This window comes from Patagioenas fasciata, chromosome 2, assembly GCF_037038585.1.
Source record: "Patagioenas fasciata isolate bPatFas1 chromosome 2, bPatFas1.hap1, whole genome shotgun sequence".
NCBI classification, from domain to species: domain Eukaryota; kingdom Metazoa; phylum Chordata; class Aves; order Columbiformes; family Columbidae; genus Patagioenas; species Patagioenas fasciata.
The window spans coordinates 166,422,332-166,441,777 of NC_092521.1; the positions used below are offsets into that span (position 1 = coordinate 166,422,332).

Below are 19,446 nucleotides of genomic sequence, written 5' to 3' on the forward strand. Positions count from 1 at the left end.
TAACAATGATTTCCCTCCAAAATATTTAATAATTATTTTCAGGATCACAGTTGTGATTAATAACGACAGTTCTTGATGCAGTGGGTTGTAGGATCCATGTTCTACAGGTACTTTAGCTACTGTTTTACCTTGTAGAAATCCTGGACAACTTTGCTGACAACAATCGACTCAGCCTGTACCCGTCCCACCAGGTACTGGATGTACTTATCAAACTCTGCCTCATGCTTGATAAAGCACATGGCCACGTCATCATCAGTGTCACATTTCTGCAGTCCTCGGAGGAAGATACTGTGGAGACAAGGAAAAAAGCACATCTGAGAAGGTGACGGAATGAGGTTAGAACACAGCCCTGGCCACTAGACCTTCAAATCAGGTGATTTCAGGTTAACATATATTAAAAGAAATAATTGGAGGAAACAAGGGATGTTGCCACGTTGGCATTAAACTTCTCAATGCCTCTGCAACCAGCATGATGCTGTCCCTTTTAGCTTGAAGGTATGAAACGCCTTGCAAGGAAGGTAGGGATAACTTTCAAGGGCTTAGCTCAAGTTGGGTAGTTAACCCTTCCCCAGATCCTTGTTTAAGGATCAACAAGCCAAGCACATGAGTGAAGACAGAGCCCCCCGCCCTGTTTAACAAATGATGCTGAGACAAATTCACACACACAAAGATTTTTAGCAGTGTCGGTAGCTATTGACATGCATCACCTCTCACAGTTGAAGTTACTTTGGGGGAAAAACAAAAGAATAGGGAGGGAGAAGAAAGAAAAAGGGAGGAAAGCGAAGGGAAATCTATTGCTGTGGCCCCTCCACCAGGAGAAGTGCCAGGTGTCACATGTAAGCATCCTCCCCATTGCAGAAGTTGTGTCCCCCATAATGTTTTTCCCAGAGTGACCATATAGTTTCATCACAACATGCTCAAACTCCTTATTGGCTGCTTTTAATTACAATGCTGCTAGCACTAATCAAGGACACATTGACCAGTGAAGATGCTGCAGGCTCACTCATTGTTGACCTTTGTGCATGCATTTTACTGACCCCTCTGCTAAGATAAACCAAAAATTAGGACCAGAGTGTAGGAAAATGGGGAAGAACAGGTGATTCTTATGCTGTTGGCCTGGACTTCCCGTGAGAATCATCACTTCCATGAGAGCGAGGGCATCGAGGTGCAAAAGACCCTTAGCACTGGCAAGCCTAAGGCGCGTGAGACATCATACAACACATTTTCTCCCTGGCAAGTTAAAGTGTTTCAACCTGGACCTTGGGAAATCACATTGTGAAGAGCAGATCTGCGGTAAATCCTTTCCTGAGTAGGCAGTCATTGTGCCGTGGTGTTATACCTGGGCAACCTGCTTACAGTTGGATGTGTTTTGAATGTATGGACACTGGCATCAGTTTTAGATGTATCTGTGTCTCTATGAAGACACCACTGAAGTTCCTGTGAGACCAACCTGCCTTTTTATAATAATTCACTGTTTCTGAATTAAATTCACTTAAATACGTAAGAAATAAGCTGGACATACGAAACCTTCAAGCTCTGATGGGTATTATGGGAGCCCCAATGCTGTGCTCTGACTTAAGCTATGCCATCACCCCTCGTCCAAAAAGGAACATCAATTCCCTTGCGCCTCAGCACTGCCAGAGCTCCACATCCTTCACAGTAATAACACGGTGGCTCTGACACCAGATATGTGAGCCGTCCCTTGGTCTCAAATGAAGGCAAATGGGAATGCCCACCTGGAATGGAAGCGAGCAATGTCATCAATATTCCTGAAGATGGTGGCTTTCTGACTGGCGACAGCTCCTGGGACAGTGGGACAGATCTCAGTGTACTTAATGTGATGAGTCTGGAGGAACTGTAGATCTTGAATGTAATCCTCTTCTGAGATCAAAAGCTCTTGAATAAGAACGCTGAAAGGAAAATGAATAGGTAAGAGAAATCACAGAAAAATCATCATAATTATCTTGGACGTGCTGAGAGACTTTTAGGCTCTAAAGTAGAGACATATGGTCATAAAAGGAACTTAGACACCCTGCTCATGGAGTGACACCCACGTCTACCTTACAGACATCTAGTGTTAGGACAGATAAAACAGAGTGAGGAACAAAAGGTTCTATGTAAAGTAGACAGTAGGAACTTCAATGCCACTTCATGCAATCACAAAAGCAAGTATCTCCATTCAGTAGCACTGCACTGCAAGGGGGTAACACAAGGTTCAGTGCTTTCACTCCCTCTTTAGATGTCATCCTCAGATATAGGGCACCCCAAAGCGCAGAGGTACTGTGGTTCAGGATTTTGTGAAATCAGTGAGCTTCCAGAATTACATCATAAAACTCCCTCCCTTCAAGTCATCCAATATGATTTAGATTGCCTGGAATTTTCCGAGGCTGAAATAAACCCAAGCAAAGAACCTGAATTACAAGCCTGGGAGAACTGAGGTCTTGCTAATTCTGGGAAAGGGGAGGGGGCAGGACTCAGCAGGAGAAAACCAGTGACTGACAGGAAGGACCTAGATGTCAACACACATGTTAATTTGAAAGGCAGAAAAACTCAAAGGTGCAAACACCAAATCTCACCTTAGCTTCCTTTTATATTCATCTTCAGAAACAAACTCTCCAGGGAACTCAGGAACTTCCATTGTTCCCCACTCTGGTGACAACTAAAATACAAGAAAAAAATAAACATTGTTCTTTTAGGTCAAAACTACTTTTATCAGTGCACACTGAGGAATATCCCTCATGTGTTCACAGTCCCTTTACAGAGTTCCTAAACCAATGTTAAATTTATTTTTGTTCTGGAGGAAGATTAAGTCTTTCGGACTCATGCACTCCTGTACACATGGAGAAATATTGTCTAATTAAAACATGAAAAAGGACCAATCATGTTATAGACCACTTCAACAAACCCCTTCTTGCAAAAAAGAGATGGCTCTAAACTCCAACAGGAGCAAGTAATTTTACATGAAAAATACACACAGTGTGATCAGTCACCTTTAATTTCTTGTCCAGATAAGCTGGAGATACCCAACCCTGTCGAGAAGGGCTGGATTTTGTGGGTTTAGTCCTGACCAGCCATTTCAGAGGATGAGCTGAGTCAAGGACCTCCACGTATTGACCTTCCTTCAAAGTGATGGTCTCCCTGTCGGGCGCAGCGGGCACGTAGTCAGCTGTGACCATGTAGACATCAAAGATCTGCAGGCATGAAACAACAGTTATTTTGTGCTCTGAAAACATAATGCAATAACATTAGCAGAACATATGTGCTTATCTATGTTTAATGTTTTATTCTCGATCCCTCATATGGCAGAGAGAATCACTGTTCGCTTTTTGCAAGTGGAAGACTAAGTCTCTAGGAGGTGTTTTGGATTTACACCATGAAATAGTGGATTTTTCTCCCAAGGCAAAACAAACAGTTGTCCTGAAAATATCAAAATAGGTTAACATTTCCAAAGTTTTAATTATTTGGTTTTAGGATGTGTTTGAAGTGAACACCTCAAAAATTTCTAATATTCACAAAATTCTAATTTTTCTCATGAAGAACTTCTCAAAAACAAATTATTCCGACCAACTCTATCTAAGGTCACAGAAAATCAAGCTCTGACATTCTGAAGCTCAGCCATGAAAGCACAAAGTGCCAATTCATTGACATGTTTTGACCACGTTGACTTGAACAATTTCTTCAAGATCACACAGTGAGAATCAGAATATGATTTTCTGTGCTCTGTATCACCGATCCAATATTTAACTACTAAATATACCTACTAAAGTGAAGTACATCCCTAAAGGGAACGGAGATCCTTAAACCACAGGAGACTGGCCATTCTAAGGAAAGTTTTCTCCTGGTGAGATATCATACCTCTCCTCTGGAATCCCCATCTTCAGATTCAGAGGAGGACTCCTGAGCAATGGATGAAGGTCTGGATCGTCCATGGCGAGGAGATGCAGAGGGAGTTTTTGATTCATCGTCACTTTCTGCACCTGGCACTCGAAGTGTGGCTAAAAAGCAGAACAACAGTAAAGTGTGAAATAAAGATCTCCAATCTGAACATAAACCAAATCTATAGTAGTTTTCAATGTCATAAAAACAAATATTCCCTAGGAATAGCATTTTGTAGTATTTAGTGTGACCTCCTATCGATACTTAGGATTAAATAAATACTTGGGATGTTTTAATAAATGAGGTTTTGTGCCTACTGCATCTACTGCCACTACATTGCAAGAATATTTCCAGGAGAGGTGATGCCTCTATTTTTTACTACAAGATAGTCTTTACATGATACACAAACCAGGATTTTTCATTTAATTCGACAAATAATTTGATTACTACACAGCCGTGCACAGTTTTCAGTCTCGATTGATTTTAAAATCCCATCGTGATCTAAAACCTGAAGATGTTGGGAATCTTCGAAAAATAATTGTTTTAAAACTCAGGAGTGATCAATACTTGAGGAACTCAAAATAACTGAGGTGTTCAAAACACGCTTCAATCTTTACAACTTGCCTTCCCCTCTAAAGTTTACACTTACTTCTGCATATTTAAATAAACATTGTATGCATAAAATGGACACTAATCCTCTTAGTTTACTGTAATAGCTTTTGTCCTAGTTCCAAACTGTAGACTAAGACATACAGTTACTAAAAATTCTTAGTTCTAAGCAGTTATAAACGTTCATATGCTTATGTAGAATGACTGTCTCAAAACCTGCTTCATAAATCTCACTGATACTTAAAGTCCAAAGGATAAAGATTGCATATTTTTCCGCATTAACTAAATTATGTTTGCCAGGTTCCTTACCCTGGCTTATTTTTGCAGATACCATTTCTGAGATACGCGAAGTGAGTTTCTGGAAGAACTCTTCTGAGCCAACATCAGCTAATGAAATAGGGCTCTTGGGCACACCTGCTCTGCCAGCTTCAAGGTCTCCTGGAAAAGAGAGAAAATTTTCTCTTAAGCAGGCAATGTCATTGGAAAGTAATCTTTTTTTTGAGTAACAAAAAGCTTCTGTGGAAGGAACGTCTGATTTTCTTCACCCTGTTTTTAAAATTGCGCTTGTCCACATTTCATCCAAATAATTCCCAGAATCACAGAATGTCAGGGGTTGGAAGAGACCTAGAAAGCTCATCCAGTGCAATCCCCCCATGGAGCAGGAACACCCAGCTGAGGTTCCACAGGAAGGTGTCCAGGCGGGTTTGAATGTCTGCAGAGAAGGAGACTCCACAACCCCCCTGGGCAGCCTGGGCCAGGCTCTGACACCCTCACCAGGAACAAGTTTCTTCTCAAATTTAAGTGGAAGCTTTTGTGTTCCTGTTTGTACTCATTGCCCCTTGTCCTATCATTGTTTGTCACTGAGAAGAGCCTGGCTCCATCCTCCTGACACTCACCCTTTATATATCTGTAAACATGAATGAGTCCCCCCTCAGTCTCCTCTTCTCCAGCTCCAGAGCCCCAGCTCCCTCAGCCTTTCCTCACACGGGAGATGCTCCACTCCCTTCAGCATCTTGGTGGCTGCGCTGGACTCTCTCCAGCAGTTCCCTGTCCTTCTGGAACTGAGGGGCCACAACTGGACACAAGATTCCAGGTGTGGTCTCCCCAGGGCAGAGTAGAGGGGCAGGAGAACCTCTCTGACCTACTGACCACCCCCTTCTAACCCACCCCAGGTACCATTGGCCTTCCTGGCCACAAGGGTCCAGTGCTGGCTCACCCTGCAACACAGACCAGTCCTGAAAAATCCCAACATTTCAGACAGTTTCAAGAAAACAGGACAAAATTAGGTAGAAATCCACAAAATATGTAGACAATCTCAGTTGTAGAGGTGAAGTGAGGCAGCAGGAGAGAGAAAATAGCTTTTCTTACCTTCTTTTGTTTCAGAGGGATGAAGATCTCTGAAAAAAAAAATTAAAAAAAAAAAGTAAAGCAGAGTTAAAATTTAAAATAAAATGTGTAGTAAGGATTGCTAAATGGGAAACACTCCCTGACACCTTGTACGTGAAGGCTGGGAATGTCTAAGTTAGGACTGGTTTGGACTGCTGGTAGCTGATACTCACCAGGGCCACTATAAGAAATGAGAATTGGGTCACCTGGCTTGTACGGGCAGTGAAACACTTGGGTGTCTTTGTTTTTGAGCCAAATGCATTCTGATAGTTCTCCTTATTCCTGACTTTTATTTCAAGCTGTTGGGTGAGAAAAGCTGTCTGCTCAGGGAGTCGGTTGCAGGACAAAGTCACCTCCATCTCCCTGGCGCTACTGGGACTTCGTTCCCAGCTGACACTGAAATAAAAAGACACTGAAATAAAACTATTACACTCGGAGACATTATGTCAAGCGGGCTCTGTAGTATGTCAGTTTTCAGGGAAATAATCCTCAACAGTTTCCAGTGGTTTCGTCAGGAAACCAAGGACTGGATGCCGTGGTCCTGCCAAGAGATCTGCTCCCGTCACATTAGGATGCCCGTGTGTTGGGGAAGCAAGGTAACTATGGGTACTGTCGTGGTCTTGAGGTCTAAAGAGATCTTTGCTTTTACCAGCACCAAACTCACTCATGCCAGCAGGAAAGGGGCAGGAAACTATATTGTCAACACTGAGTAAAAATGGCTTCACAGAGGAAGACTACTCAAGCTTTTAGGCTAGACATATCCTAGAAGCTAACGTGTGTTCAGGTGGATCCTGATTTTCAGACTATATCTGCCTAGTATTCAAACCAAGAATGGTGAATTTAGGAGGTTATGCCATTGGAAAGCTATCATCTTGAGTAACAAAAGCTTCTGTGGAAGGAAGGTCTAATTTTCTTCCCTTCTTCTGCTTTTAAAACTGTGCTTGCTCAGGTTTCATGCAAATAAGTCACTCTTGAACAGAGATCTGTCCCTACAGTTATAAGCCCTGCTCTTAATAAATGCTATTTTGATCTGTTTCCTGATACTTTTTGACAATAACAATCATAACATACGATAAAGTTGCATTTGTAAACTAGAAGTTTGTGAGCAGACCCTTTTCATCTACTTGGTTTTCATCTACTTGTATTTCAATGTTGGCAAATAACAGTCAGAGCTTGACCCTGTGGATTTTTTTTGGCATTTTGCTTAGGAGATGAAAAAGGTACAAGAGCTTTATATGACCTACCCATTTTTTTCTTTTTGGTGTTTGTTCCTGTCTTCCTTGATAATCAAGCATAAACGGTTGACATTTATACAAGAATATTGATAGCACTTTGCATCCTAAGACCTCAGATTATTTTAGCTCTGGTGCTGCAACATGAGCAAAAGATGCCCAAAGTGAACACTGCCCAAAAGTGACTCACGGGAACTTGTGCGGGGTGGTACCTGCATCGCTCCACCTCGTCATCTGCATGGCCAAGCACTTACCCCAGCGTGGTCATGATGGCTTCTGACACCATCACGCGCTCCTGGGTCAGAACTTCAGCCTCTTTCACTGCAAGATCAGGGTTTATTGTTAGAGGACAAAAGGCAGAGAATATTTTTGGATGTATTTGGTGTAGGCACATTTTCTAGGCATGGTTTACAATGAATTTGCCCCGTTAGGAGTTCCTGACGTGGGATGCATACTCCCACTTATATGATGCAAATAGTTTTCTCCTCTCCCTGTTCATGTAGGTGTATGATGGCCCCATTTCTCTACAATGCTCAGACATGCTGCTGTAGCTCTTGGTACGGTAAAAATGTGGGATGCAAGGAAGAATAACAGAAAAATTGAGTAATTCACAGTGATGCTCCTACCGTCAGCCTATATTTGCTTGTCCCACCTCTTATTGAAAAGAGGCCCTGGAAAGCTCTGCAAAAGGGGAAAGAAATAACTCTAGCTGCCTTAAGGAGATTCTGTAATGCCAAATACCTTAGCAGAAAGAAGCACTCAAAATAATCTTTTAAATGATGAGGTTTTTCTAGTTACTTTACATTGCCTTTCTTCCTTTCTTGTTCCTTTGTGCTTAATTTGGTTGTTTCTTAGACCTATCTCCTGTTTATAAGATGCTGCTGTTAATCCAAGTTAGGGTCAGAAATCTAAAACATTATAAAAATCAAGAATATGTGCAAAGCAAGCAAATTCATAGCTAATTTTGGAAATCACTTTTTTTCAGTTCTGATTTGATTAATTTCCCGATCAGTCACACTTGTTTTTTTTTTCCTTAGGCACCATATGAAAAGTGAAATAGAGGATGTGTGTGTATTGTAACTAAGGTTTACCATCTGCAACTTCCACGGTGGCGGTGCAGATGGACTGGCCAGCCTTGTTGGTAGCAATGCATGTGTACGTTCCACTGTACTTCTTTTTAACATCCAGCAGAATTAGGCTGTGATGCATATTTGAGCTGGCAAGTTTATATCCAGGTGTGTCTGGTTTGATCCACAGGATGTCTCCTCGAGACTCTTCTTTCATCCAAGTAATAGCTGGTGGTGGATGTCCTAAAGGAAAACCAGTGCAATGAGCTTTAATTTTCCTAATGGCATTCCTTATATACAATTATGAGCCATGCTGTGAAGAAATGCTATTTTGACATGTTTCCTGATACTTTTTCAACAATAATAGTCATAATACACGACAAAGGCATATAAACCTTTCTACAGCACACTCATAAGGACATTAGATCGTTTTGTAAAACTGACACTATTGATAAACACATCTTCATAAGACTAATAAGTATAATTATCCCTGTTTTTTATATATAGGGAAATGAAAGTGAAGATGTAAAGCTTTGCTGTAAAACACACAAAGTCTCTTATGAAGTTGGGAGGAGACCCCCAGATTTCAGATAAAGGAGATAAGGTTACAATGATTTGGACCAGAGAGAGTCCAGAATATTTCATGAATTTATGCAATTTAAGTGTTACACAGAGAAACAAGGTATCTACCCACTTACCTTCAACTTTTACAGATAATGTGATACTTGCGCCTTTCTTCACCTTTTTATTGGTAAATCTTTCCAGGAACCTTGGTGGTATCAGCTGCTCCCGGGAATCTGAAAATCACATTATCGATGGAACATGGGTGACACCTTCTGTGTGAATTTAGGCTACTGAAAAATTCCTGAGGGCTCTGTTATCACGTGCTGTGGCTTCTCTTACCTGTTTCTGATGGTTCTTCTTTCTCATCAGGATCTGTGACACAAAGAGAACAAACAAAATGACAAAACTACCTTTCTGTCCATGAGTTGAAGGAAAAAAGTTATTCTAGGAGGTTATCCCTTGCAGGAGATATTACATAGAAATGTTAATTCTGTGAAAACCTTATGCTAAAGCACACTTATTAATAAAAATGAATACTCCTATAGCATGGGAAGGGATCCATTTCAGTTTTCCAGTACTATTAATACACATGCTTACAAAGACCATTTTTATAAATCACAACTCCTCCCTACCAAGCTGACCTAATTTCTAACTTCAGAACAATTAAGCACATAAATAAAAATATGCATGATAATCTCTGGAAACACATATTTCCACAGTTTTCAAAATTTTAATATTATGGCATTGTCTTACTGAAACGGCCTCAACTATGACTTATAAGAGGTCCTCAGTTTTAATAAAAATGAACCATTAATTATGTTAGTCAGGAATAAAATGTATGTTTATGAGGCAACAGCCAGACCCTAAAGAAGTGGCATGTCTCATCTTTGGGACCCACAGTAAATAATTTGCAGGTGAATGAAGATTAAAGCGAGTAATCTTTTAGCTATAGACTTCACCACCTCTCTTGACTCAGCTTGGTATGCTTTCTCAAGAAAAATATCTATATAAAATGGAAAGAGACACTTGAATAGAGAAAATCGGGCACCAAAAATAGCCCAATACCTACCTTTGACTACCAGTCTGGCCGATGAATATGCAGAACCAGCAGAGTTGATGACAAAAATTGAGTACTGGCCAGCATCTTCCTTAGTGACATCGCGAATTTCCAGTGAGTGGAATTCCCGTTTATGGGTCTTCAGGATGCGATCCGAGGACTTTAGCGGCTGCCCGTTCTTGAACCAGTAGAGCCGAGGCTGTGGGTACGCTGCAAGGAGTGGTTACAGACATGGAGAACAGAATGAGTCAGAAACACTGATTTGGGAGCATCTTCAACCAGGCAGATCCTTCTGAGCCAAGGAATCCCCAGCTCTGCCCAGGGCTGCTGATTCAAGGATTTATTCAATTAGGAATGGCTGCAAATACATTAAATTCTATTAATTTGTTAAAATTCTTTCCTATCTCTTCAGTTTCTGGCATTCCTCATATTGACTGCATATACAAATGCCAGGTTTGGAAGGTACGGTTTAGGGATGGTTTGCAACCTACACAAAGACAAAAGCTGAAGCCAAAATCATTCTCATCTTTTTTTATAGGCAGCAACTGGAAAAGAAACAAACAAACAAACAAACAAAACAACAGGAGAATCCCTACCACTCCCTACCATAGACAGGCAAGAGCAGGAGGATGTTTTTGCAGTTTTTAGGTTGCAGTAGCAGCCCCCTCATAGAGTAAGGCAAGTCCAAGACTGTTTCATTTATCATCCTTTATTTATTGATTTATTTATTTTAGTTATTATTCTATTATTATTATTATTATTATTATTATCCTTTTATTTTTTCTCTAATTATTCCTTATTGCTCGTCCATAACTAACATGCTCAAGTAATTACAGGGCTCAGTTTTCAGAAGCATATGCCTGTAATTATACCTGTGGACACGGGTAGAGAATACGACACTTAATCCACCCAAATCTGCTGCAAAAGTCAATGTTCATCAGCATTAACACATTATTCTAGCTGGTTTGTGCAAACGTGGTGCCAGATGTACAGACTGGGGGCACAGGTGCAAAAGACCACATCGGAAAACCTTGTCCAACACTTCATCCCAACAGCAAATCTGGAACAACTGACCGTGCTGTGGTCTCCTCTCACCTTTCACCTTTAGGTGAAATTTAGCCAGTGATGCTCCAGGTGCTACATGAATATCATGAAGCTCATCAAAGATCTGGGGCAATTGCTCCTCCTCAGTGGCAGATTCCTCCTGTTCTCGGCTAAGAAGTAATTAGAATTAGAAAGAAGAAAGTCAGCAAGACAGAAAAGAGTTAGGAATTAGAATCACCTCTTTTAGTTTAATTCAGTCTATGGATTTTGTCATCATGATAATTTAAAGCACCATATGATATTTAAAGTAATAGAGTAATACCACGAAGAAATATCCAGGCTGGCCTGAAGGCAGCCAGAGCAACTTTGGACACAATAAATGTCCAGCTGTTATTGCATCTCCGCTGGTCTGGTTGTTCCTTCATAACATTAAACTGACCATGCCCAAAACAGCAAAACCAGGCCTGATATAAATATAAATATAAATATAAATATAAATATAAATATAAATATAAATATAAATATAAATATAAATATAAATATAGATCCTATCAAGTCAGAAGTTAGGAAGAGCTAGAGTTCGATATTTTACCTTGAAATATATTCTTTGGCACTGTAGTAAGAGGACGTCTCTGTTGCATCTGCTGCTGTCTCATAGTCGGTGCTGGTCACTGATAAATGGAAAAAGGAGTGTTGTCTATGATCTGAGCTTTGAAACTGTTCTTCTTACTGTAATCATAGTTTCCCTACTCATTTGAGTGACTGGCAGTTCATTTCTCACTGCTACTCCCACATAACCCTGGATTATGTAAAACACCTCTGCTTATGTGAAAAACTTCGCTCTAAGCCTTGCCTTGGTGTTGACAAAACTCAACTGAACCCAAGAAGTTTGCAAGTGAAACATTTTGTGGGCAATGTATACTTTTTTTTTGTAATTTTTTTTTAAGTAAATGATGTTTTCCTTGAAAGAATATTTATCCACCTCTCAGCAGAACCCCTCCCCTTTGGTTTTTCTGCAGTGATTTTGAGACTCACAGTCCACTCGAAGCTCAGCCTTGGTTGAAGCAACTCCCATGTTGTTTTCAGCGAGGCAACGGTAAACGCCCATGTCAGTGGGGACCACAGCTGTGATGATCAGCTGGTGGCACCCTTCCTGGTCCTCGTTGATCATGTAATGATCATTTTCTTCAAGAGCTTTCCCATCCTTGAACCAGCGAACCGTGGGGAGCGGTTTGCCAACGACGATGCAGTCAAAGCTGACTGGGTACCCATCTTGTACCTCTTGGTTTTGGAGCTCGGTGATGAACATGGGAGCTAAATTCAGGGTAGTTTGGAGAGAGGAAAGGAAAAAGATGGATGTGTTAAAAGATGTGTTTTATGAGCATTGCTGCTCAGTACTTGAAGACTTCTGGCTTCTAGGTTTTTAATTGCAGAGTGGTATCTTTACTCTAGGACAACAATCAAGAAGAAACTCCATGACAAACACTATACAGATATTTCATATTACCATATATATTACAATATATTGCCTTTGTTCCTCTCCTTGCCAAAATACCTTTTCTCCTTCAGCACTGTTCTGAAAACTGTTTGATGGATTGAAGTATACATTTATGACCATACTATTGTAGTATAGGGGGCAATTTCTACTGTGAAAAGCAGCTTTGTAGATAAGTCAATACTTTGCAATCTCTGCCTTCATCAATAACTTCCCTGCTCTCCCTCAAAATTAAAAAGAATAAAAATGTCATTTTTTTTTTTCCAGAAGTGCAGAGTTCCCATGAAAATATCTGCACCAAATTAAAATAAAAAAAAGTTTTTTACAAATTATTCATGAGTGAAAAATTAACGTTTTGACCAGCTCCAATTGCCGTTTCCAGAGAATAAACAAGGTCTGTTTCACCCACCTGTATCAGAAGTCAGCAAAGGTGGTGGAGGCCTCAGTACTGGTGGTGCAAACTTCCCATGGGTGGGTGGTGTGGCTTTCCCAATACGCAACTCAATTTTTTTCGGGCCTTGTTCCAAAATGTCAATCTCCACGGGAATTCCCATAGCACCAAACATCTCCCTGAATCGAGTGGCGGCAGTCCTTGCCTCAGACAAGATTTCAAACTTGATGTAGATGTACTGGTCATCCTCACGATACGTCTGATGGTCAACCACCTCTATGTCGCCTTCGTCTGCACTGACAAAGAGCTCTTCCTCCACATCAGATATATCTGTTGAGATCTTGGCCCTGAAGAGTCTGTGAAGTCTCCTTCCTGCTTTACGGAAAGCATCATCCAGCTCACTACCAGAGGAGCTCTCGGTCTCACTGTCAGTGCTTCGTTTAACCTCCTTCTCCTTACGAAGAACTTGAGGTTCCTCAGCGCCAATAACCACCTTAGCGCTGTGTGAAACCTTGCCAAATTTATTGGATGCCTCACAGGTGTATTTACCTGCATCTTTCCTCTCCAGACCAGTGATAATCAAAGAGCAGGTCCCATCACTGTAATTGTCTATGTGATAATAACGCCCATCTGAAAGCTCTTCCCCATCTTTCAGCCAACGGACTTTCATGTCGCTTTTGCTGTGGGCCACACACTCAAGGTGGAGAGTGCTCCCAGGCTCACCAGAGAAGTCTTTGAAGGTCTCTGTAAACACTGGGCACTCCTGTTGCTTGATCTCTTTCCTGACTTTGTAGCCTTTGAAAGCAGCCTGGATCTTCACAGCAGCCTTGTTCATGGAAGGATCATCTAAATCTGGCATTTCTGGTTCATCTGGCTTAGCGGCTGGGGCAGCCATAACCGTCTCCACAGTGGTTTTCTCCCACTGTTTCCATAATTTGCCAGTGGAGATGGACTGAACTTTGCTAGTAACGCTGACACTTTTCTTCTCAGCTCTCTTGAGGTAGTTCACTAGTGACGGAGTCCCAGATCTAGACTCTTCATCTGAGCTTGTGAAAGAGAAATCTGCTTCTCCCGTCCTAGCCAGCTCATCGCAAGTGGAGTACTCCTCTGAGTAATAGTGAGACATTTCCGCTTCCTCCTTCCTCAACTTCTGAAGCTTCTCGTCCTCTTCAGGCACCTCGCTGATGGAATCCAAGGTGGGCTCCCGGCTCATCCGGCGTTTCTTGGCCAGGGCTTCCCACAGGAGGTGAAGATCTCCCTCCTGAGCAGCCTCAGGGGGCAAGCTGGGCTGGACATGGCCATCCACCAGCTCTTCTGGTTGGCTTGCAGGGGGTGCTTCCCTGGCAATCTCTTTTAGCATTGTCACTGTGGGAACTGAGGGGAATTAAATACATAAGGTGTTAAAAGACAAAGTCTGAGGAAGCTTTGAGAAAACACATGGAAATGTTACTCTAAAGCCTGGGGAGGATACTATCAGCAGCATTTAACTAAGCATTTTGTTGAGAACAAAACACAAATTTAATATAAAACGGCATGGTCCTGGAGAACTTGTTCCAGGTGACCTTGCTTTGAGTGGGGGGGTGGACTACACTATCTCCAGAAGTCCTTTCCAACCTCAACTATCCTGTGATTCTGTGCATGCACTTAGAACATGGTAAATAACATTTTTAAGCTTAATAAATACATTTCTCCTCTACTTAAATTTTGCGGTTGATGAATATCTCATTAAGACTGTCAGTGGTGCCTGGAAGGGTATTGAAGCTTATCCTGTTTTACAGCTAGACAGGGCTTCAGTGACTTTCTGGGATAGATCTCCACTGGATATAGTTGGAGCTGAGACTCCCACTTCACATGGAGGCACCTGCCTGTTTAAATGTGTCTGAGTCTGAAAGTTGTGGTTCACCCTCTGGGACACATTGACTTGTATCTGCATAGTGCCCAGTGCCATTTGAGATGCTCCAGGCTGTCTGGGACAGTGACATGTGGCTCTCAGACACAACACAGGAGCTATGAGTGCTTGAGGTCCCTCTGGAGAAGGAGGTGGAGGCCAGGGGTGGTATCATGAAGTGCCTCAATGGCACTAGATGCTGGATCCCACCTATAGGTCACAATTCAGGTTCCTAAGTGCTATGACCCAAAGCCATTTGGGATGTCCAGGACAGGGGGCTGGCAGATATCATGCAGAACACACAAAAGAGTCCTCACTTTTTGAAGTGGTAGCTGAAGGCCAGGGAGGATACCCTAAGACATCTCAAAAGGCACCAGAAATCCACGTAGATGCAACTGCATCCCACCTTAAATATTAGACTCGTGAAAGTCTTATTTGAGCAACTCAAAGTTGTTAAAGGTTCAAAAATATCCTGGGCAACACCAAACAAGAAGGTAACAAATCTTGGAGGATTTTAGATACAGCTTGTAAAAGAAAATTAATTCCAATCCAAGCTGTGGAGATGCCCCTGGATATCCATAGACAGAACTGATTTAACATCACAGGAATGCACTCTCTGTACCTTCAAGGCACAAGCTGGCAACAGATTTGACTTCTGGAGAAACCATGCAGGTGTATGTGCCCTGATCTTCAGGTTTAAATGCACGAATAATGAGTATCTGCTTCTTTCCATCAGAGAGGATCTCATATCTCCCTCCAGCTTGTATTTGTTCTTTTTCTTTGAACCATTTAACTTTCTCTTCGGTCTCACATGATAATTGGCACTCCAAGCGAGCTACCTCCCCTTCCGAGACCGATCCTCCCACCAAAGGTTGGGTGACTGTAACTGGAGGCTCTGTAATTACAAAAAAAAATTGAATTAACACAAAGAACAGATGATGATCTGGCTTTAAGGCACTCAAGATCACTCTATAAAACGTTCAAGAATCCCATCCTTTGTTTATAGATTTCTTAGCTGTTGTAAAAAAGCCAAGGAAAAAAATATTACTGGCAGCATCCAAAGTTTGCACTTCCAAAGATAATATCAAAATAACTTTATGAGCTCTTCCAGCAGCTAAACCAGCTCCATTTAAAGATATACATGCACAAGTGGCTGCATTTTTCACATTCCTGGGTTTTTTTGCTGATCTTCATTTACCCATCACCAGTATTCAAGCAGTCCTACAGATTCTAGAAGATATTAATGTTTAGAAGTGAAGCAGTTCTGAGATGAGACAAGAAAGAAACAATAAAAAGAATTTAAAAAAAGAGATTATTGAAAGTGGCATTCATCCTAGTCTTGAAAGTAAATATATATATATAAATATATATATATATTTATAATAGTTTAGGAAGAGTAAAAATTCTCAAAAATCATGAAGAATTTAAAAATAAAAGTTCTCTATATCTTCTTCATTATGTTGGGAAAAACATCATTGCATATTTGAGCCTTAAATCACAGAGGTTTTTTTATTATTATTCTCACTTCAAGGAACTTGTTGGGCACTCAGTTATCACAGAAAGAATTTCAAGAAAAGAAAGATTGGGGGAATGGTTCTTCATCCAACTGTAGTTTCCAAAGTTTCATCAACAGACAGCAAAGGAACTGAGTCTCCCAGCATTTCTTTTTGAGGCTATTGAAAAATACGCACAAATAATAAAATGAAAGAGAAAGATGGGTGAAGAAGACAACACTGCCCACCCACTGCATTGGTACTAGGGTCTTGGTTACCCAAATGCATTCCATCATGCTCCTTTTTGACTCATTCCATCCTAACTCCACCAGAAAAAGAAACTCATGGTGACCAGACAGCACATGCTTGATGCAGTTTGGAGAAAATAAGTGTTGAGTACTAACAACGCAGTTGGTTTTGTTCACAGCAGCCCAGAACAACTTTTCCAAGCTCTTTCTCCTCTATTGTGGTGGCAGCAAAGCACGGAAAAAAGTTTCTGAGGGAGCTCTTCCAGGAGATGCCTGGAATGTGTGAAGCAGACATGCCATGCGAAACACAAGGTCTACAGCAGCTTGCAGTTGTCCATGGTGGCATCTCTCCATTCTCACCTAGCCGCACCATCTGAGGGAAGTGCACCGGCTCGCTGGCCCCAACCTTGTTGATGGCCGAGACGCGGAATCTGTAGGGTTCACCTGGGGTGAGATTGTCCACCACGAACTCCGTGTTTTGAATAATGTCCTTGCTGCATGACTGCCAGCCGACACCCGGGATTTTCTTCTCCACGTTGTAGCCTAGGATGTCACAACCGCCATCGCCCGATGGCTTGTACCAAGACAAGGTTACAGAGTGGCTGTTCTTACATAAAACTTCAGGTTCTTCAGGTGGATCAGGGTGGGCTGAAGGCACAACAGAGGTCCCGTGATGTATGACACGAGCAATAATGCTTTATAGTAAAACAACCAAGAGCCTTCTACAAGCAATGAGAAGGAAGCACAACAGATTCAGTATTTGATCGTGAAGTTGAGTGTGGACATGCCCATGAGACATACCTGTGCACCATTGAGTTTTCCTTTGGCTGTCCTGATCTACGCTGCTAAGGACAAACATTCACTTTCTAACTGTAATCTCACATACTTAATGTCACATATTATTGTGGTTTTTACCTGCTGCTTTGTCCCACCTAGCTCAAAGTAAAAATGACCCTACGCTGTCTATATTATGAAGGAACCTAGCTGAAAACTTCAAGTACCCTTGTGCCTTGATCATATTTATTTCAGGTCTGGCCTTAATGGAAATCAAGTTATTGTTGGACTACAGATTAACTCCAGTAATTTAATAGATAGTCACTTGGTTTCTGTGTAAACAATATATATGTCACAGCATCAGGCAATAATAAATAAGTAAATACATAATGGGAATGGTCTGATGTCCTACAAGACTGGCTGCTGCTGATCATACTCAGTACACTGGAAAATGTTCCTCACTTAATTTACAGTTTACTGTTTGGCTTAGAAGATGATAGAAATATTTTAAGTCTTCAAGTTCAAGGTATTTACTGAGTAGATGACCTGCCATGGTGTACCAAACCAACAAATTAAAGGCAAATAATGTCAACAGCCAGTTCTTTAATTCTGGACACTGTAAACAACATGGAATCCTCTTTTCTCTATTTTCAAATACAATTCATACAGAAAACCTGTCAACAGGAGGAGATAATGAGGATAGTATTTTACAGCTCCTAAAATGTAGGTGCCCCAGTAAGAATTCTGTTTTAAATCTGTCCAACAACCTTGTTGTTTTTTTTTGGTTGGTTGGTTTTTTTTGGTTTGGTTTGGTTTGGTTTGGTTTTTTTTGTGAAGTGGCTCAAATATATCAGAGACCTCTCAAGTCTCAGAAATTATTAGACGGACAGACTATCCGTAATAATTTAAAGAACGGACGGTCAGGCAGTGGCTCTTGAACATCTCCACTACAGCGCACATCTAAATTGCAATTATGTCATAACCATCATTGGAGTTGTGCTGGTCCGACCATTGCTGGGTGACCCACTGATCTCACTGTGGGAAGGAGCCAGACCTTGGGCACTGGAATGGACATTGACACATCGTTGGTCTAACCTGCACCATGAGGGAATTAGTGAACTACCACATTTTCTACTCGTTAAGTACTCCAAGAGCTGTTAACTCTTGTATCTCTGAAGTACAAGGTGTTTCATGGATCTCATCCACGTGAAGATTTTAATATGTAACTCATTGTTCATTGCTCTGCACTTGAGTAGATTAGCAGATTTCAAAGGGTTCCGATGCCTTGGATAATTTTTCCATGTGCACCCTAGTTCAGCTCCCTCCCATACCCATGTTTGCTCTGGATGATGTTGAACACTGAGTAAATTGATTTCCACTAGACTTTACGCTGCCTTTTATGAAAGACTGCAGCTAAAGAAATCTGGTGAACATCTCTACCATGGATAGCCTGTATAAATTTCTTGTGACGAGATAGACTATTTCTGGTCAAAGAAGAGGCTGCCCTGTAGCATCTTCTCAGGCTAAGAACACTAGTTCATGCAAAACAAAGAGAAAAGAATCAGTACAAATATCATAAAATTCAATGATGTAACTCAACACCAAAGTCTTTTAAGCATCAATGGGGCTAGAACGACGGACACTCACCTATCACAGATAGCTTGGCTGATGAAATTGCTTCCCTGGAAGCAAATGTCACCTCCCCAGAATGATGTGGTTGGGCTTTTTTCAGAATAAGTTTGTATGTGTTTCCATCTGCTTGTACCTCCCAGTCCTCATCCGGCTGGATCTCCATGTCATTACTATACCAGGCAACTTCAGTAACTGGCACAGCTTCACTTAGAACACAGCTAAATGTGACTTTCTCCCCTGGAGAGACTTCCACATCTGTGAGAGGCTGCAAGATCTGTAGACGCCATCCTGTAGATAAGATTGGGAAATCATGACCTCAGTTACAGAAAGAAATAGAAGCAAGAGGATTTGTAAATATTTATGCTGAATCTCTGGACAGTGAGATCAAGACCAAGGAGATAATTAAAAGAGAGGTTATGTATATCACTAGAACAGAAAGTATCGTTGAGGACTGAAACTTTCCAAAACTTTGAGGATGAAAAATCAACTTAGTAATGTCTTTCTTTTCCAAGAAGCAGAAAGCCACAACAAATACTGTGCCATGACTGAGGATGGATGTTCTTCTACTCTGAATGGGGTTCTGACCGCCACAAGGGTCTCCATTAACAGGATAAAATACAAGGATGCAGAGATAATATTGTTGCTGATATAACTTGCATCTTTAAAGCCTTGGAGGACGTATAAACACAA

General features: G+C 41.3%; 1 protein-coding gene across 25 annotated transcripts in view; it reads right to left on the reverse strand.

The window, feature by feature from the left end:
- The window catches only part of OBSCN (obscurin, cytoskeletal calmodulin and titin-interacting RhoGEF), a 198,490-nt gene that overhangs the window by 59,446 nt on the left and 119,598 nt on the right, over window positions 1–19,446 (reverse strand). For 24 of the 25 annotated variants that reach the window (XM_071805413.1, XM_071805408.1, XM_071805404.1 and 21 more), the window contains 19 exons: window positions 18,772–19,044; window positions 16,711–16,998; window positions 15,232–15,504; window positions 12,740–14,095; window positions 11,871–12,149; window positions 11,428–11,506; window positions 10,887–11,005; window positions 9,804–10,001; window positions 9,074–9,106; window positions 8,869–8,967; window positions 8,195–8,413; window positions 7,358–7,424; window positions 5,854–5,882; window positions 4,795–4,923; window positions 3,856–3,995; window positions 2,991–3,191; window positions 2,577–2,659; window positions 1,737–1,910; window positions 129–288 (listed from right to left, as the gene is read on the reverse strand). In XM_071805413.1, coding sequence (XP_071661514.1) covers window positions 129–288; window positions 1,737–1,910; window positions 2,577–2,659; window positions 2,991–3,191; window positions 3,856–3,995; window positions 4,795–4,923; window positions 5,854–5,882; window positions 7,358–7,424; window positions 8,195–8,413; window positions 8,869–8,967; window positions 9,074–9,106; window positions 9,804–10,001; window positions 10,887–11,005; window positions 11,428–11,506; window positions 11,871–12,149; window positions 12,740–14,095; window positions 15,232–15,504; window positions 16,711–16,998; window positions 18,772–19,044 — 4,199 coding nt within the window. The remainder of the gene's footprint in view (window positions 1–128; window positions 289–1,736; window positions 1,911–2,576; window positions 2,660–2,990; window positions 3,192–3,855; window positions 3,996–4,794; window positions 4,924–5,853; window positions 5,883–7,357; window positions 7,425–8,194; window positions 8,414–8,868; window positions 8,968–9,073; window positions 9,107–9,803; window positions 10,002–10,886; window positions 11,006–11,427; window positions 11,507–11,870; window positions 12,150–12,739; window positions 14,096–15,231; window positions 15,505–16,710; window positions 16,999–18,771; window positions 19,045–19,446) is intronic. The other variant, XM_071805397.1, reaches the window with a different exon arrangement.